The sequence below is a fragment of the Anarhichas minor genome, unplaced genomic scaffold (assembly GCF_050575085.1).
Source record: "Anarhichas minor isolate MPS153535 unplaced genomic scaffold, ASM5057508v1 ptg000137l, whole genome shotgun sequence".
NCBI lineage: Eukaryota > Metazoa > Chordata > Actinopteri > Perciformes > Anarhichadidae > Anarhichas > Anarhichas minor.
The window spans coordinates 759671-774732 of NW_027466583.1; the positions used below are offsets into that span (position 1 = coordinate 759671).

At 48.8% G+C, this 15062-nt stretch overlaps 3 protein-coding genes and 1 non-coding gene across 6 annotated transcripts in view; 1 reads left to right on the top strand and 3 right to left on the bottom strand.

The window, feature by feature from the left end:
• Nucleotides 1-15062, bottom strand: part of LOC142943477 (uncharacterized) — a 226207-nt gene that overhangs the window by 46843 nt on the left and 164302 nt on the right. The window lies entirely within an intron of this gene.
• On the bottom strand, nucleotides 555-8171 carry LOC142943459 (uncharacterized). Of its 3 annotated transcripts, none has more exons than XR_012952058.1 (4): nucleotides 6049-8171; nucleotides 4802-5818; nucleotides 2012-2160; nucleotides 555-1034 (listed from the first exon to the last, which is right to left on the bottom strand). XR_012952058.1 is itself a non-coding variant. In XM_076084987.1 (3 exons), the coding sequence occupies exons 1-3, from the start codon at nucleotides 6289-6291 to the stop codon at nucleotides 2113-2115; spliced, it is 1308 nt and encodes a 435-aa protein (XP_075941102.1). In that variant the 5' UTR covers nucleotides 6292-8171; the 3' UTR covers nucleotides 555-2112. The 3 variants fall into 3 exon arrangements, 1 of the variants encoding a protein (XP_075941102.1); XR_012952057.1 differs by having other exon boundaries at nucleotides 555-1087; XM_076084987.1 differs by having other exon boundaries at nucleotides 555-2160.
• On the top strand, nucleotides 9457-9528 carry trnag-ucc (transfer RNA glycine (anticodon UCC)). The gene has a single exon. It is a non-coding gene; the product is annotated as a tRNA-Gly (tRNA).
• Nucleotides 10040-14750, bottom strand: LOC142943522 (uncharacterized). The gene is made up of 6 exons (XM_076085081.1): nucleotides 14009-14750; nucleotides 13265-13360; nucleotides 12978-13169; nucleotides 12145-12240; nucleotides 11867-12046; nucleotides 10040-11395 (listed from the first exon to the last, which is right to left on the bottom strand). The coding sequence occupies exons 1-6, from the start codon at nucleotides 14171-14173 to the stop codon at nucleotides 10040-10042; spliced, it is 2085 nt and encodes a 694-aa protein (XP_075941196.1). The 5' UTR covers nucleotides 14174-14750.

Below are 15062 nucleotides of genomic sequence, written 5' to 3' on the forward strand. Positions count from 1 at the left end.
TAAATGACCTTGAACGTCCTCATCGAAGCCGATGGAAATCTGGAGAAAGTCTTGAATAAAAATGTCTTTGTTAACCCACAACGTTTGATCAGTTTGTCATTTAAAAGTGTGCTTGACTCTACTGATGGAGTCTTTAGTTTATATCTCATGAGCAGCTCTGAGGAACGTTGTGCTAAACGTAGACTGAATGTCTCTGTATGGGTTTAAAGAGGTATCACAGAAGAACTGGACCCACAGACGAGTTGGAAACAAACGTGTTTTTACTGTGAAATGTTCTGATTCAATCTCGTTTCGGTTCGGTTCCTCTTAGTCCCGGAGGTCTTCCCAGGAGGTCCAAAAGGTTCCCTGTGAGTTCCCCAGTCTGCATCTAAACTGCAGGTGGATCCTCCTGGTTCCTGTTTCCTGTTGGGTCATCATGTGGTACAATCACAAAAGAAACTGGTTCTGAACTCTCTCTGAGGTCCTGGTGCGGGTTTGACTGATAACGTACTTAATTAGTCTGAATGTTTCGGGACTGGATGTGCCAATTAAAGAGCCGATATTCAAAGAGAAACTCCACCCAGAAATGTTTTTTAATCACAATTACAAACCTTCCACTGCGTAAATATACAAAAATACAACAAAGTGAGTTTTTCCAGTCTGTTTTAAATTCATATAAAACTGCGCCCTGAGAACTTTCCATTGAGATCCAGACGAATGATAAACCTGTTTAAGTGCTCCTTTAGACAGAGGAGTACATCAGTAACTAAAGAAACCAGGTTCCATGAGAACAGGGGGGTCAGCTCTGGACCTTCTAGAGAGTTAAGAAGCAGATCAAGCACGAACAAAAACAAAATCCATCAAGGTGTCTTCTAAGTTCTTGAGGAGGAGGTAGACAGAAGAGACAGATAACAGTGATGTGGTAATTGTAGTCCTACTGTGGTGAAGTTGTAGTCCTTAATAACAGTCCTGGATCACTTCCTGCTGAGGGTTGTACTCCCTCTTGGGTAAAGTTCTTTTCCATTTGAGGTCAACTTGTCGTCCGGTTTTGGTTTCTGTGGTGAAACAACAGAGGTCTGAACTTGAGGCCTGAATCTCCCTGGTTTGGCTACGATGAGGGAGGAGGAGGAGGAAGGAAAGGAAGGGAAGGAGGGAGGACACAGATTTGATTACAGATGGTGAAGGTTGTACGGCGTTTAGGTGGTATAGGATGGATGGACGAGGTGGAAATATAATAATTACAGAGTTGATTGTGAGAGATTTAGTTTGTTTAGTCACTTTGAACGATGGGCTTTTGTTGACGGCAGAAGTCTATTTGTTTGGTTTTCAGTCACTTTCCGGATAATTCCCACTTTTTGGGCTTTCATTTTACCGGTGCCGATTCATTAAAACATGCCCTAATCATCTAAGGCTCGGACGTATCCGATATGTCGTAAACATTAAGGGGCTTGTGGTGCTGAACAACAGTATGTTGAATTGCAAAAGTTTTGGCACCGTTTCCTGTCTATATTTCTGACTTCTTCAAGGTGAGACTTGGAAAAAACAACGAGATAACTTTCAATGGCGAGAACGTTGACTGAATTCGGCGATCCTGTAACTTCAATGGGTTCTATCGAGGCTACGATACGCTTCATCAGGTTAACGTCACGGTCAGGTTCGTGGTTATTTATGCTCATTCCTGCAGCTCTTTATTGGCTAGCTGTCGCTTACTAAACTGTGATTGGTCGGTTTATAATTCCACCCTGCTAGCTGTAGCTTGTGATGCTAACATGAACGAATATTTTGTATCGACAACCTGTGTGCATCTATTTCAGATATGAGTATTAAATGTAACTGCAAACAAGTTCAGAAACGTAAAACTGTGACATCATCTCGCCAAATTCTGATCGGCCGATTCATGTTGCCTGTGACCAAACTGCCCCCCCCCCCCTCTGCCTCTGTCCTCCTAGCTGGTTCCCAGTTGAGGTGGGATTTGCAGTCTTAAATTCGTCATCCACACAGTATGAAATTGTAATCCTCGTTGCAAAAGCACCTGGTTCAAATCCAGAGGTTGTGGTCCTGGATTTGTAGTCCATATGTGAGGGTGACTTCCTGTTCGGCCTCTAGCTGCGACTCTGTTGGTGGAGGTGGAGGCTAGAAGAACCAACGGAACGCCTCGCCGGTTGGTACAGACGGCGGCCGCTAAAATAAGAGACAAAAAAAAAAAAAAAAACCCAGACGTGAGAGAAAGAAACGTACACAAAATATACTTCTCCCGCTCCCTCCCATGGATGTACTCAGCAAAAAGTCAAAAAGAATCTGTCAATATCTGAGTGTTTAAGTGGACGTGTACCACCCTGGATCACCCGAAGGGTTCATCCTCTGGGAGCCACGAATTTGAAGTCATTTGAGTACAAAATTGAGAGTGGAGCAGAACTGATTGAAAGACATCCATCCAGACAAACCATTCACACCTACAGGCTGTGACTGACCTACACTATGTCATGGTTCATCCTCTGGGGAAAAGAATACATCATCGAACAATAACATATCAAATACATGATCGTTAAAGTAGAATTTGGGATTTAAATGTGAGGATTGTGTTCAGTGAAATGAAAACTAAAATTGTGTTAAGAGTCTTTTTACAACATCTCACTCTGTTCACATTAATAAACATCAGAAGTGGACGTAGTCGCTGTGACATCATGACTTGGTCTGTGGACGTTTTGAAGCCTCAAACTCGGCTTTTCATGTTTTCTGATGGATCCCGAGGCGTTGCTAGGACAGAGTTATATAATCCCTCCCTGTTCTGGGTCTGACACCCGAGGCCTCTTACCAGTTGGACGAAACCCTAGAAAACCTCTAAGAGAGAGGCGTCCAGACTTTTGAACCTCCTCAGCTGGTCCCTTTAACCTGAAGGATCAGCGTCTCAGCTCCCTCTTCACCACAACGATCCGGTACAACGTCTTCATCACAGCTGACCCTGAACAGAACCACCTGTCCATTTCACGCTCCGACCCTCACTGGTGAACAAGACCCTTGAGAGACTCCCTCTGAAGGAGCCAATAGAACCACATCATCTGCAAAGAGCAGAGACCTAATTCTGAGGTCCCCAAACCAAACACTCTCCTCCCCCCAGCCTTGCGATCCTGTCCATTAGTTTACTGACACAGCTTGCAGCAACATATTCGTATTCCCACAGTACCCCCCACAGGACTCCCCCAAGTCCACAAAACACATGTAGACTGGATTAGCAAGCTCCCCTGACCCATCCAACAGACCTGTAAAGGTAACGAGCTGGTCCACTGTTACACGACCGGGACAGAATCCGCATTGCTCCTCCTGGATCTGAGGTTTGACAATCAGTTAGAGCTTCCTCGTCTCCGAACTTAAGCGGAGAGTCTAAGCAGTTTGATACCCCGATAATTGGTGCACACTCTTCGGTAACCCTTTTTAAAAAATGGGAACTCTTTGGCACAAAAAGTCAAGGACTCCAACACAGCGACACTCATCCGGATGCTCCGGAGTATCCCTACACCGGCCCGGCGCATCTCAGCCTGGTGTAACTCCACAACAGGATAAAGTCTAGCCCCTCTCCGGGAGTTTGGATCCAGACCCAGCGCTATGTGTGGAGGTGAGCCCAACTATATCTAGTGGATACCGCTCCACCTCCTCCACCAGCTCCGGTTCCTTTCAAACATTGTAAACATGAGTTCATGGTCTCAATCTCTAGTTTCAAGTCTTCTTCACAGTTTTGTGGGAAAAAGGAAGAGGAGGAATTACAAGTTGAAAGGCGCAGCAGGAGTTCACTTTTCACAGGAGTTGAATATTTTTTGCTCAAAACACAGAAGTTTTCCTTTTGAACGCTTTGAACATTTGGATTTCTCTTTAAAGTCAGTGCAGATAAAAAAATACAAAACTCCCAAGATGCTTTGCTCTCATTTCACAAAGTAAACTTTCTGATTGGCTGAGAGTCTGTCAGACCGACATCACAGAGAACGAAGGAAAGGATGAGGCAAGAGTTTGAAACCACCTGCGACACACACAGACACACACACAGACACACACACACACACACATACACACACACGCACACATACAACACACGCACACACTCACACAGACACACATTCACACAGACACACTCACAGTGCTGTCACTTGCCACTAGTATCCACAGGTCCAATTAGTGTGTAATTGAGGGAGATTATGACTGTTAATTCACTGTTTTACTAACACACGCACACACACTCTCTCTCTTACACCATCTTTCAATGTGTGTGTGTGTGTGTGTGTGTGTGTGTGTGATGCTGAGGGAATAATTAGTTATAGTTTGTGGAGATTCCCACAGGGAGAGTGTGTGTGTGTGTGATATATAGAGTCATCAGTGAGGTCGAATGCTGGTGTCAATGAATTATTGATCGGCACTAATTCTTACTACACACACACACACACACACACACACAGTAGTAGATAACAAATATTCTCCTTCCCTCTCCGGCTCGTTTTATCACTATGAATCAGTGGAGAGTTGGTGTGTGTGTGTGTCAGTGTGTGTGTTGGCAGCCTGCCAGACCCTGCAGGGATCGAGCTCTCGCTTTTCACCACCCACCATCTGCACAGCGTTCACACACAAACACTCAGCAGGGTGAGCGATGCCTTCCAGCTCTCTGGCAGTCATCCGGGTTAAGTGAGCCAACACACACAGACACACACACACACACACACACACGGACAGACACACACAGACACACACACACACACACGGACAGACACACACGGACAGACACACACACACACACTGACAGACACACGTACACACACACACACACACACACACTCACCTCCAGCGCCCCCCCTCCTCCCCCCGGTTTCTTCTTCAGCTCTTCACACTTCCTGAACTTGCAGATCTGGTGACCCGTCTTGCGGTTGCGGCATGACGAGCAGACGCCGCAGTTGATGAGCCGTCGGCACGGCCCGCACACCCCGCACCGCTTCCTCTTCCTCTTGGCCGTCGCCCCCGACGACGAGGACGACAAGGCCACGCCCCCCCCGCCCGTCACCCCCGACGACGAGGGCGAGGAGGAGGGGCAGGGGGAGGAGTTGGCGTGCTGCTGGCAGTCCGTTAGCGCCCGTTGGCCGCCGGTCATCTGGAAGGCGCTGCCGGCGTCCAAAGTCCCGCCTCCCGCCGACCCCATCGCCATGACGATGACCCCGGGGGGTAATCCCAGCCCCCCCAGGAAGCTGCTGCCCATCACCCCTCCCCCATTGCAGCCCCCGCCCTCCGATAGGCCCATCATGTCCGGGTGGGCGTGTCCCTGTTTGTTCATGACGCCGCACTCCGCCCCCCCGCCATAACCAGGGAGGAAGTTCCCGTTGCTAGGCGCCATGGGGTGATGGTGCGCGGCTCCTTGTGAGGATGGGGTGTGTCCGTGTTTCTCAGCTCCTCCCCCCTCACTGCTCCCTCCAGCTCCTCCCCCTCCCGCCACCCCACCGCCCTGGTGCATGCTGGTACTGTGGGGGTGTGTTGAGGTCATGTGACCCGGTGTTGCTGAGGGGTGGTGGGGGTGGTGGTGGTGGTGCGTCGCCGGTTTGGGTCGGCCCCAGAACATGGCCGCCGGGTGATTCATGTTCATGTTGTCGTGACAACCCCAGGGCCCCGTCGCCATGGCTCCCAGCCTGGCGGCGGCGGGGGGGAAAATAGGGGCAGCGGCCGCCAAACGCGCCGCCAGTTTGGCGGACTGAGGGAAGTTCGAGACGTTCATGTTCATGTTGACGTTGGTCTTGTAGAAGCTGGCGATGGAGGAACGGTAGCGGTCCATCTCGGTGGTGTAGTCCAGCATCGGACCGAGACTCGACACCTGAAACACACCGGCACCACAGGGGGTCAATAACGCGTCAACGCGTCAACAACGCGTCAATAACGCGTCAATAACGCGTCAATAACGCGTCAATAACCATGACGACGTCACAGAGCTTCAAACTGACACCGATCTTCAGCTGTTCCCCAAGTGAAATGAGAATGTTGTTTTTTACAACCTCTCCTGAACCTAACTAAGTATTTCACGATCTTTCCAAAAAGGCGACTCACCTGTCCCTGTCCACCATAACCGTGGTGATTCGGGTGATGGTGAGAGGGGGCGGAGCTTCTTTGTAGCATCGAGGAGAGGTCGCTCTCCACACACACGCCGCTCGTCATGCCTGACATGACCACACACACACACACACACACACACACACACACACACACACACACACTCACAGCTGGTCTTGTGTGGTTGACACGTTCTGCTCTGTGAAGGAAAACAAAGAAGGTGAACATGAAACAGTTCATTCTGCAGATTTCCCTTCATTCTATTGGACACGTCGTCACCACAGTATTCAAACAGGTTTGTCTCTTCTTCTTTGAATCTTTAAACATTTGAATGTTACGATGGCAAAGACGCTCCTCCAAGAAGCTCCGCACAATGCTCTGCCAAGACGCTCCGCCACGACGCTCCGCCAAGACGCTCCGCCACGACGCTCCGTCACGACGCTCCGCCACGACGCTCCGCCACGACGCTCCGCCAAGACGCTACGCCACGACGCTCCGCCACGACGCTCCGCCACGACGCTCCGCCAAGACGCTCCGCCACGACGCTCCGCCACGACGCTCCGCCAAGACGCTCCGCCACGACGCTCCGCCAAGACGCTCCGCCACGACGCTCCGCCACGACGCTCCGCCAAGACGCTCCGCCACGACGCTCCGCCACGACGCTCCGCCAAGACGCTCCGCCACGACGCTCCGCCACGACGCTCCGCCAAGACGCTCCGCCACGACGCTCCGCCAAGACGCTCCGCCAAGACGCTCCGCCAAGACGCTACGCCACGACGCTACGCCACGACGCTCCGCCACGACGCTCCGCCAAGACGCTACGCCAAGACATTACGCCACGACGCTCCGCCACAGAGGTCAACTTTGAACCCAAATGCTTCGACCTCCACAACGTGGCAGACTGTTTCACTGAACTGAGGAAAAGTTAAGTTTTGTTAAAGATATACGTTGTTATAACATTAACGTTGTTTTATAATGTTACATCACACACACACACACATGATGGATTAACCTGACTGTAAAAACATCCAGTGCCTTTGTGAATGAGTGTGTGTGTGCGTGTGTGTGTGTGTGTGTATCTGTAGAAGAAAAAAAAATGTGTGCAGCTTCCAGCGGAGGACGAGTGTCTCTGTGATGTGCGCGTGTGTGCATGAGTGCAGAGTGTGTGTCTCTCCCTCCCCCCCCCCACTCCCTCGAGGCGTAACTAATTACCCTGTCTGGTCAACCGGGCCGGCGCGAGCTCCGACAGAAGGTCACGGTGGCCACCGGCCGCGAGGGGAAAACGGCTCTCCCACGCGACACATTACCCCCCCCCCCCCCACACACCCCTCCTCCTCCCCCCTCAGGCACACTGCACGGATGCTGAGGAGGAGGAGGGAGGAGGTTGGAAGGAGGGAGGAAGGAGGGAGGGAAGGGGGTCAATCAAAAAAGGAAAAAAAAGCCAGACCCGATAACAACCGATAACGACCGTGAACGCAGCATGCAGCCCGACAGAGAGGAGGAGAAAACCAGAAGATGGACGCCACTGATGCTGCTACTTACCGGGCCCACGGGGAGGAGGAGGAGGAGGAGGAGGAAGAGGGTGATGAGGAGAAGAGGAGGAAGGAGGAGAAGAGGAAGAAGAAGAAGACCGTCTGGGAATTAGCCCGCCACGGATCATGGCTGGCGGGGAAGGAGACAGAGAGAGAGAGAGAGAGAGAGAGAGAGAGAGGAGGGATGGGGGGGGGGGAGAGGAGCACCGGGAGGGATTTGTCGGTCTGTCGGTACTGAGGAGGAGGGGGAGGAGGATGGGGGGGGGATAACGGGGGGCGGATGGATAATCACCTGGGTTTGGCACGAGCGAGCGCGAAGCGAGAGGGAGAGAGAGGGGGGGAGAGACCCTGCAGGGGCGGGAAAAAAAACACCACCATGGGAAGAAAGAAGGGGGGCGGGGTGGGGGGTGATGAATAATGGCGGAGGTTATGAGCGGAGACGTGCGTCGTTCTCGCGACAGAGTGAAAGGAGGGAAGTGAGGGGGGGCACGCCACGCTGGTGTTGATGTAACCGAGAAGTGTGTGTGTGTGTGTGTGTGTGTGTGTGTGTGTGTGTGTGTATGTGTGTGTGTGTGAGTGTAGTGTGTGTGAGTGAGTGTGTATGTGTGTGTGGGCTCGTGCCCTCCGCCGTGTCTCCTGCTGGCGGCGGCGTGCCGAGCGCTGTGTGAGCTCTGATTGGTGAAGTGAGATGAAAACAGGAGGCGAGAGACCCTGAAGATGATTGGCTGTCTGAGAGAGAGAGAGAGAGAGAGAGAGAGAGAGAAAGAGAGAGAGAGATAGAGAAAAAAAAGAGAGAGAGAAAAAAAGGAGAGAGATAGAGAAAAAAAGAGAGAGAAAGACAGAAAGAGAAAGTGAAAAAGAGAAAAGAGACAGAGAGAGAGAAAAAAAGAGACAGAGAGAAAAAAGAGAGAGACAGAAAGAGAGAGAAAAAAAAGAGAGACCGAAAGAGAGAGAAAAAGAGACAGAGAGAAAAAAAGAGAGAGACAGAAAGAGAGAGAGAGAGAAAAAAGAGAGAGACCGAAAGAGAGAGAGAAAAAGAGACAGAGAGAAAAAAAGAGAGACAGAAAGAGAGAGAGAGAGAAAAAAAGAGACAGAGAGAGAGAGAGAAAAAGAGACAGAGAGAGTAAAGTAAAAAATAAAGTTGCCAACACAACCCAAAGCAATGTTTAAACAGTTACCCATGGTGCACCCTGTCAAAACTAGCATGTATATAACATGTGGAGCTAACAGGCTAACAGCTGAAGCTAACACGTGTTTCTCATCAACTAAACATGGTTTTCTCCACAGGCTGATTAATCAGCTGTTACCCAAACTCCATCAGGAAACCAGACATTTTAAAGCTGTTGAACAATAACCTTCATGTTAGAACACAAACTATGAATCTCACCACATACAACACAATCCTCTCACTAATTCTGGATACAAATGCTCCTCATTAACGCTCTGTATCATTGATAATTAACCCGTTTATGGTGGTCTCACTGATGCACACGTAAAGTCAGTGATTAACGCCCGCCCCCTGGTGGAGGACAGTAGGAAGTACACATGTCCTCTGGGCTTTAACACAGAGACTACAGGTATGTTGTTAGCTCCTCGGTTAGCTGTTAGCTTCCTCAGCGACTAACATCTAGCCTCTCCACGGCTGGAGCTAACGAGGCTAACCAAGAAGCTAACGTACTAGTTTACACCAACGATAACTAGGGTCCACAAGCTAACTGACTAGCTCAGTTAATGAGAGCTAACGTTTGTTAGCAGTGTCTATGCTAGTTTATTGGTAACGTTAGCCGCCATTAACAGTATTCAGACCGCAGTAACGTGTAGACTGTGACAGGAGTGGGTTTAAAACCAACATGGCGGAAGTATTGCAACACGAGCGTTGGTGGTATAGTGGTTAGCATAGCTGCCTTCCAAGCAGTTGACCCGGGTTCGATTCCCGGCCAACGCAGTTGTTTTTTCCGCCATCAATAGATATATTACTGTATATTTTATCATGTAATATTGAATCATACTGTTATGAATTAATAATAATGACTTGATTGATTAATCGATTAGCTGATAAATGATTCATCAGAATGTGTCTTTGACAACTAAAAAGAAGTTACACAAAACAACCTCAAAGAGACAAGTGTCCACAAAGACATGAAAAAACACCACGAAGACAATAAACAACTTTCAGATACATTTTATTATTAGAAGTTATTAAAACAACTGTCGATAAACATGAAGGTCAAAGAAGATATTAGATCGTCTGTATCTAAACGTATGAAGAGCGACAACATACAATGTTACAAAGCTGAGTTTATACTTATTATACTCAATTGTGATATATATATATATATACGTATAATATATATACATATATATATGTATACATGTATTATACATATATATATATAAGGGGATCTATGTGGAAAGCAAAGGCAGGAAGACGACCTGATGCTCACACACTGATGACATCACTGAGACGCCTCGTTCTCAGGAGGCGTGGTCACACTCCAGGGCATGCTGGGTAAGTAGTGTGCTAGCCACTCCCCCCAGCTGCTCCTGGGCCCCTCCTCCTCCTCCCCGCTTTTCACCTCCCACCCGCCCACCACCCAGTCAAGCTCCTCCCTCCCTCCCCCCGCCTCCTCCCTCTTCTCCCTCAGAATGACGCTGTAGCACTTTCTGGTAACTCCTCCTCCTCCGCTCGTCTCCTCTCCTCGCCTCCTCCCTCCCTCTTCTGTGGAGACTCGACACTCCTCCGTCACGTCCCTCCATCCCTCTAGCTCCTCCTCTTTGCTTGACAGACGGTACAACGTCTTCCTGTACACTCCCTTCTCCCCCGTCCTTCCTCTCTCTCCTTCCTCCTCTCTCGCTCCTCCTCCAGTCGGCTCCAGAGTGACGAGAAGTCGTTCTTTCCCTTCCTCACCTCCTTTCTCTGTAGCTCCTCCTCCCTCTCTGTGGACGAACAGCACAGAGCGATACAGCGCCACCACTCCTCCTCCTCCTCCTCCTCCTGCCACCTCCCTCTCTTCCTTCCTGTTGTGCGTCAGCATCCTCACAACCTCACCTCCTCCTCTCCACCTCGCCAGCGTCGCACACAGCGGTTTGTACGCCCTCCTGTACCAGACAATCGCCCTCGCCAGAGTGACCAAGACGCACGCCGCCGACACCGCGCACAGCAGCAGGCAACCTGCAAAGAGCCAAAAACAGAACGCGCCGACACCTCGGACAGCGGTCAGCTTGGTGGTGGTTGCCTTGTTGGTGGTGGTTTCCTTGTTGGCGGTGGTTTCCTTGTTGGCGGTCGCCTCGGTGGTGGCCTCGGTGGTGGCCTCGGTGGTGGCGGTTGCCTTGTTGGTGGTGGTTTCCTTGTTGGTGGTGGTTGCCTTGTTGTTGGTGGTCGCCTTGTTGGTGGTCGCCTCGGTGGTGGTCGCCTCGGTGGTGGTCGCTTCGGTGGCGGTTACTTTGTTGGTGGTGGTCGCCTCGGTGGTGGTTGCCTCGGTGGTGGTTGCCTCGGTGGAGACGGTCATTGCGACCACCCAACGTTTCGGTGTTGTTGACGTGACAGTTGGCTTCATCTTAGCAGGACGTTCGGTTCGGGGGCCAACGGTCGGATGAGGAGCTAAAAGGTGCAACCCAAACAAAGACCCGTCACCTCTGACCCCTGACCACGAACCAGCATACGGTTCAGGACTAATCGTAGTAGTAGTAGGACTAATCGTAGTAGGAGTATCTGTTTTGTCTTCGGTTGGACCTGATTCTGGTGGACACAGATCAGTTTCGTCCAGACTCATTACAGGTTTATTCTTAAGCCACTGAGGAGACTCACAGACCTGAGAAAGCAACCACCAACAATAAATAAGTCACAGGAAGAAAAAGATTGTCTTTGAAAATTGTCAATTGAAAAATTGTCTCCATGCTACCTTCATGTTCTGCGTCCTAACTCCCCTTCACGCTACCTTCATGTTCTGTGTCCTAAGTTCCCTTCATGTTCTGCGTCCTAACTTCCCTTCATGTTACCTTCATGTTCTGTGTCCCAACTTCCCTTCACGCTACCTTCATGTTCTGTGTCCCAACTTCCCTTCACGCTACCTTCATGTTCTGCGTCCTAACTTCCCTTCACGCTACCTTCATGTTCTGCGTACTAACTTCCCTTCACGCTACCTTCATGTTCTGCGTCCTAACTTCCCTTCACGCTACCTTCATGTTCTGCGTACTAACTTCCCTTCATGCTACCTTCATGTTCTGCGTCCTAACTTCCCTTCATGCTACCTTCATGTTCTGCGTACTAACTTGGTACTCACCACACTTTCGGCGCTGATTTCAATGACCGGTCCGTCCCGGACGTAGACGTTGAATTCATATTCGTCGACGTATACGCTCAAGTAACTGAGGGAACAGTAGCAGGCCCAGGGATTGGCTGAGAGGTAGAGGTACGGCACCTCCTTCTTCTGGCTGAACCAACCATCTGGCATCACCGTGATCTGAAGTGAAAAGGTAACAGGGTGTGAGTTGTGCCAACCTGCGCCCCCTACAGGCAAGAAGATGAACAACAACATAGAAAAGCTCTGTGTTCTCCCACCTTGTTGTTCTCCAGGTAGAGGGTCTCGATGGCGGGGAGGGGGTGGAGCAAGAGCTCGGGAAGCACTTTGATACGATTGGACGACAGGTCCAGGATCTAGAGGACAGAACCAATGAGGAGCTGAGCGTTGATCAGTAAGAAAACTAAGAACTCAGTGAAAAGTATCCAGGTTTCTCAGTCATCATAACATCCTGACATGCTATGTGCCCTACTTTCTCACATTGTATTGTCACGACCTCCTAACTTCCTCACATGCAACCTTCACAGTATGCGTCCTAACTTCCAAACACGCTACCTTCACAATATCAACTTTTATAAGCGTCCCAATCATCCTTTCCTCCTATCCTGCTACCTTCACGGTATACATCCTAACTTCCCTTCATGTTACCTTCACGGTATGCATCCTAACTTCCTATCACGCTACCTCCACGGTATACATCCTAACTTCCTATCACGCTACCTTCACGGTATACATCCAAACTTCCCTTTATGCTACCTTCACGGTATGCATCCTAACTTCCTATCACGCTACATTCAAGGTATGCATCCTAACTTCCTATCACGCTACATTCACGGTATGCATCCTAACTTCCCTTTATGCTACCTTCACGGTATGCATCCTAACTTCCTATCATGCTACCTTCACGGTATGCATCCTAACTTCCTATCATGCTACCTTCACGGTATACATCCTAACTTCCTATCATGCTACCTTCACGGTATGCATCCTAACTTCCCTTCATGCTACCTTCATGTTCTGCGTCCCAACTTCCCTTCATGTTACATTCACGGTATGCGTCCTAACCTCCTTGCTAACAGGCTGACCCACTGACCTCCAGCTTGCTGAGGCCAGAGAAGGTGTGGTCCCTCAGAGAGTCCACGGCGTTGTGGTCCAGGTAGAGTTCGGTCAGACCGGGACAGGCGGAGAAGGAGCCTTCAGAGAGGGCCGTCAGGCGGTTCGATCCCAGTCGGAGGACACTGAGGCTGGGGAGGATCGGAGCAACGCTGAGGGTCACCTCTGGAATCTGGAAAAACAGAAAGTCATGAAACCTTTAAGTTCTAATTATTTATGAATGAAACACAAAACGTACGTTTAGTTTCAGGGTTCACTTTCAGACACCTTGTTTCCTGTGAGGTCCAGCTCATAGATTTTGGTGAAGATCTGGAAGGAGGACCAGGACAGACTGGAGAACTGGTTTTTGGGAAACAAAAAAACCTAAAAAAAAGAGAAGAAAGAAAAAAGAGAAGAAGACACTCAACAGTTGGAAGCTGTCGGGGTTTTTTCTGTCAAACTGTCGTCTTATCGTCTGAAACAGGAAGCTGGTGTTTCCGCTGTGGTCTCGTCCCGTCAGTCAAAAACACTTTCGTCCAATCAGGATCCAGTTATATATAAATGTAACGATCTTATATTAAGAGATAACATCGCTCTACAGTCATACAGAAAGCCAAAGAAGCCAGAACCAGAAGTTCTGTTCCAGAAGTGAGAAAATCTCATTCATCTCAATTTTTAACAATAACAACTAAAGATCCAGCTGGTCAGTTATATTTATTATATATGTATATATTTATTTATTGCATATTACTTTATCATTCTACTAAATACTGATGTTCAAATTAAGGAATTATGAGCAAATTGTAATAGAAAAATTACCAAAATGACTATTTTTAGTGTAAGATGTGTGGAAGGTTTTTACTTTAGGAAACCCAAAACACAGTTAGTTGTTTTTAACATTTAGATCATTTTATTTATGTAAAGATATAAATAAATATCAAAAATATGAATATTGTTAATAATATAATAAAACTCCAAATATTAATTCTGAAAAATAAACTTTTAATTGTTATATTTTTCTTTTTGGGTTACCTTGGTCGTGGGTTCGAATCCCGCCGGTACATCGGTGAAGTCGCGCGTCGTGCAGTTCTCCCTCGTCCGGTGGTCTTTGTCCCGGTCCCTGTGGCAACCGGCCCACGGCGTCACCGGGAGGACGAGGCAGGACAGGAGGACGAAGACGAAGACGAAGAGCTGCATTCTGGAAGAAGATCCTGAGACTCTGAGAGGAGAAACCACGCCGATGGAGGACGACGTAACCAGGAAGCGAAGCAGGAAGTGATAAGACCAGCTGTTGGTCTGTTGATAGTGTTTCTCTCTCTATGTGTTTGTTTCTTAGCTCTTTATTGATGTACATATATTTATATATACTGTAAACGTTGATGTATTGTAGACGTTGTGGATCCCTGAGACTGACGGAGGCACAGAGTCGTGTTTTGACGGTTTATTGTCGTCGTGTTGTCTGCAGGAGGATCCTGAGGTTCAGAAACAACAAAAACAACAACAAACACTGGGGGGAGGGGCTACACCGTGATGTCATCGTGTCCATGTCATAGTGAGGTTGTGATTGGGGGCGGGGCCTCTCAGCTGTAGAATGTTCAGGTGTTCTGAACGCCCCCCCCTCCTCAAAAATAACAAAACAACAAACGATCAGAAGAAAAACAATTAAAATGATTTATAGAAGAAAACAAACTTCAGATTATGATTCATAATTAACCCGGAAACACACACACACACACACACATGAACACACACACACATACACTGACATACACACACACACACTGACATACACATGAACACACACACACAGACACTGACATGCACACGCACACACACAGACATGAACACACACACACTGACATACACATGAACACACACACACAGACACTGACATACACACACACACTGACATTCACACGCACACACACAGACATGAACACACACACACACATACACTGACATACACACACACATACACACACACACATACATGAACACACACACACACACACACACACAGCTCCTTGAGCAGCGTCTAAAAGAGCCCGATATTAAACGTTATCATAATTATATCAATAATCGCGAT

Coding starts and splice junctions, on each gene's coding strand:
- LOC142943459 (XM_076084987.1), bottom strand. CDS start 6,291: ATGAACTGTTTCATGTTCACCTTCTTTGTTTTCCTTCACAGAGCAGAA. Junction 5,819..6,048: donor GTTATGGTGGACAGGGACAG/GTGAGTCGCCTT, acceptor GGTGTGTTTCAG/GTGTCGAGTCTCGGTCCGAT. Junction 2,161..4,801: donor GAGGAGGGGGGGCGCTGGAG/GTGAGTGTGTGT, acceptor CTCTTATTTTAG/CGGCCGCCGTCTGTACCAAC.
- LOC142943522 (XM_076085081.1), bottom strand. CDS start 14,173: ATGCAGCTCTTCGTCTTCGTCTTCGTCCTCCTGTCCTGCCTCGTCCTC. Junction 13,361..14,008: donor GATTCGAACCCACGACCAAG/GTAACCCAAAAA, acceptor TCTTTTTTTTAG/GTTTTTTTGTTTCCCAAAAA. Junction 11,396..11,866: donor AAATCAGCGCCGAAAGTGTG/GTGAGTACCAAG, acceptor TTGCTTTCTCAG/GTCTGTGAGTCTCCTCAGTG.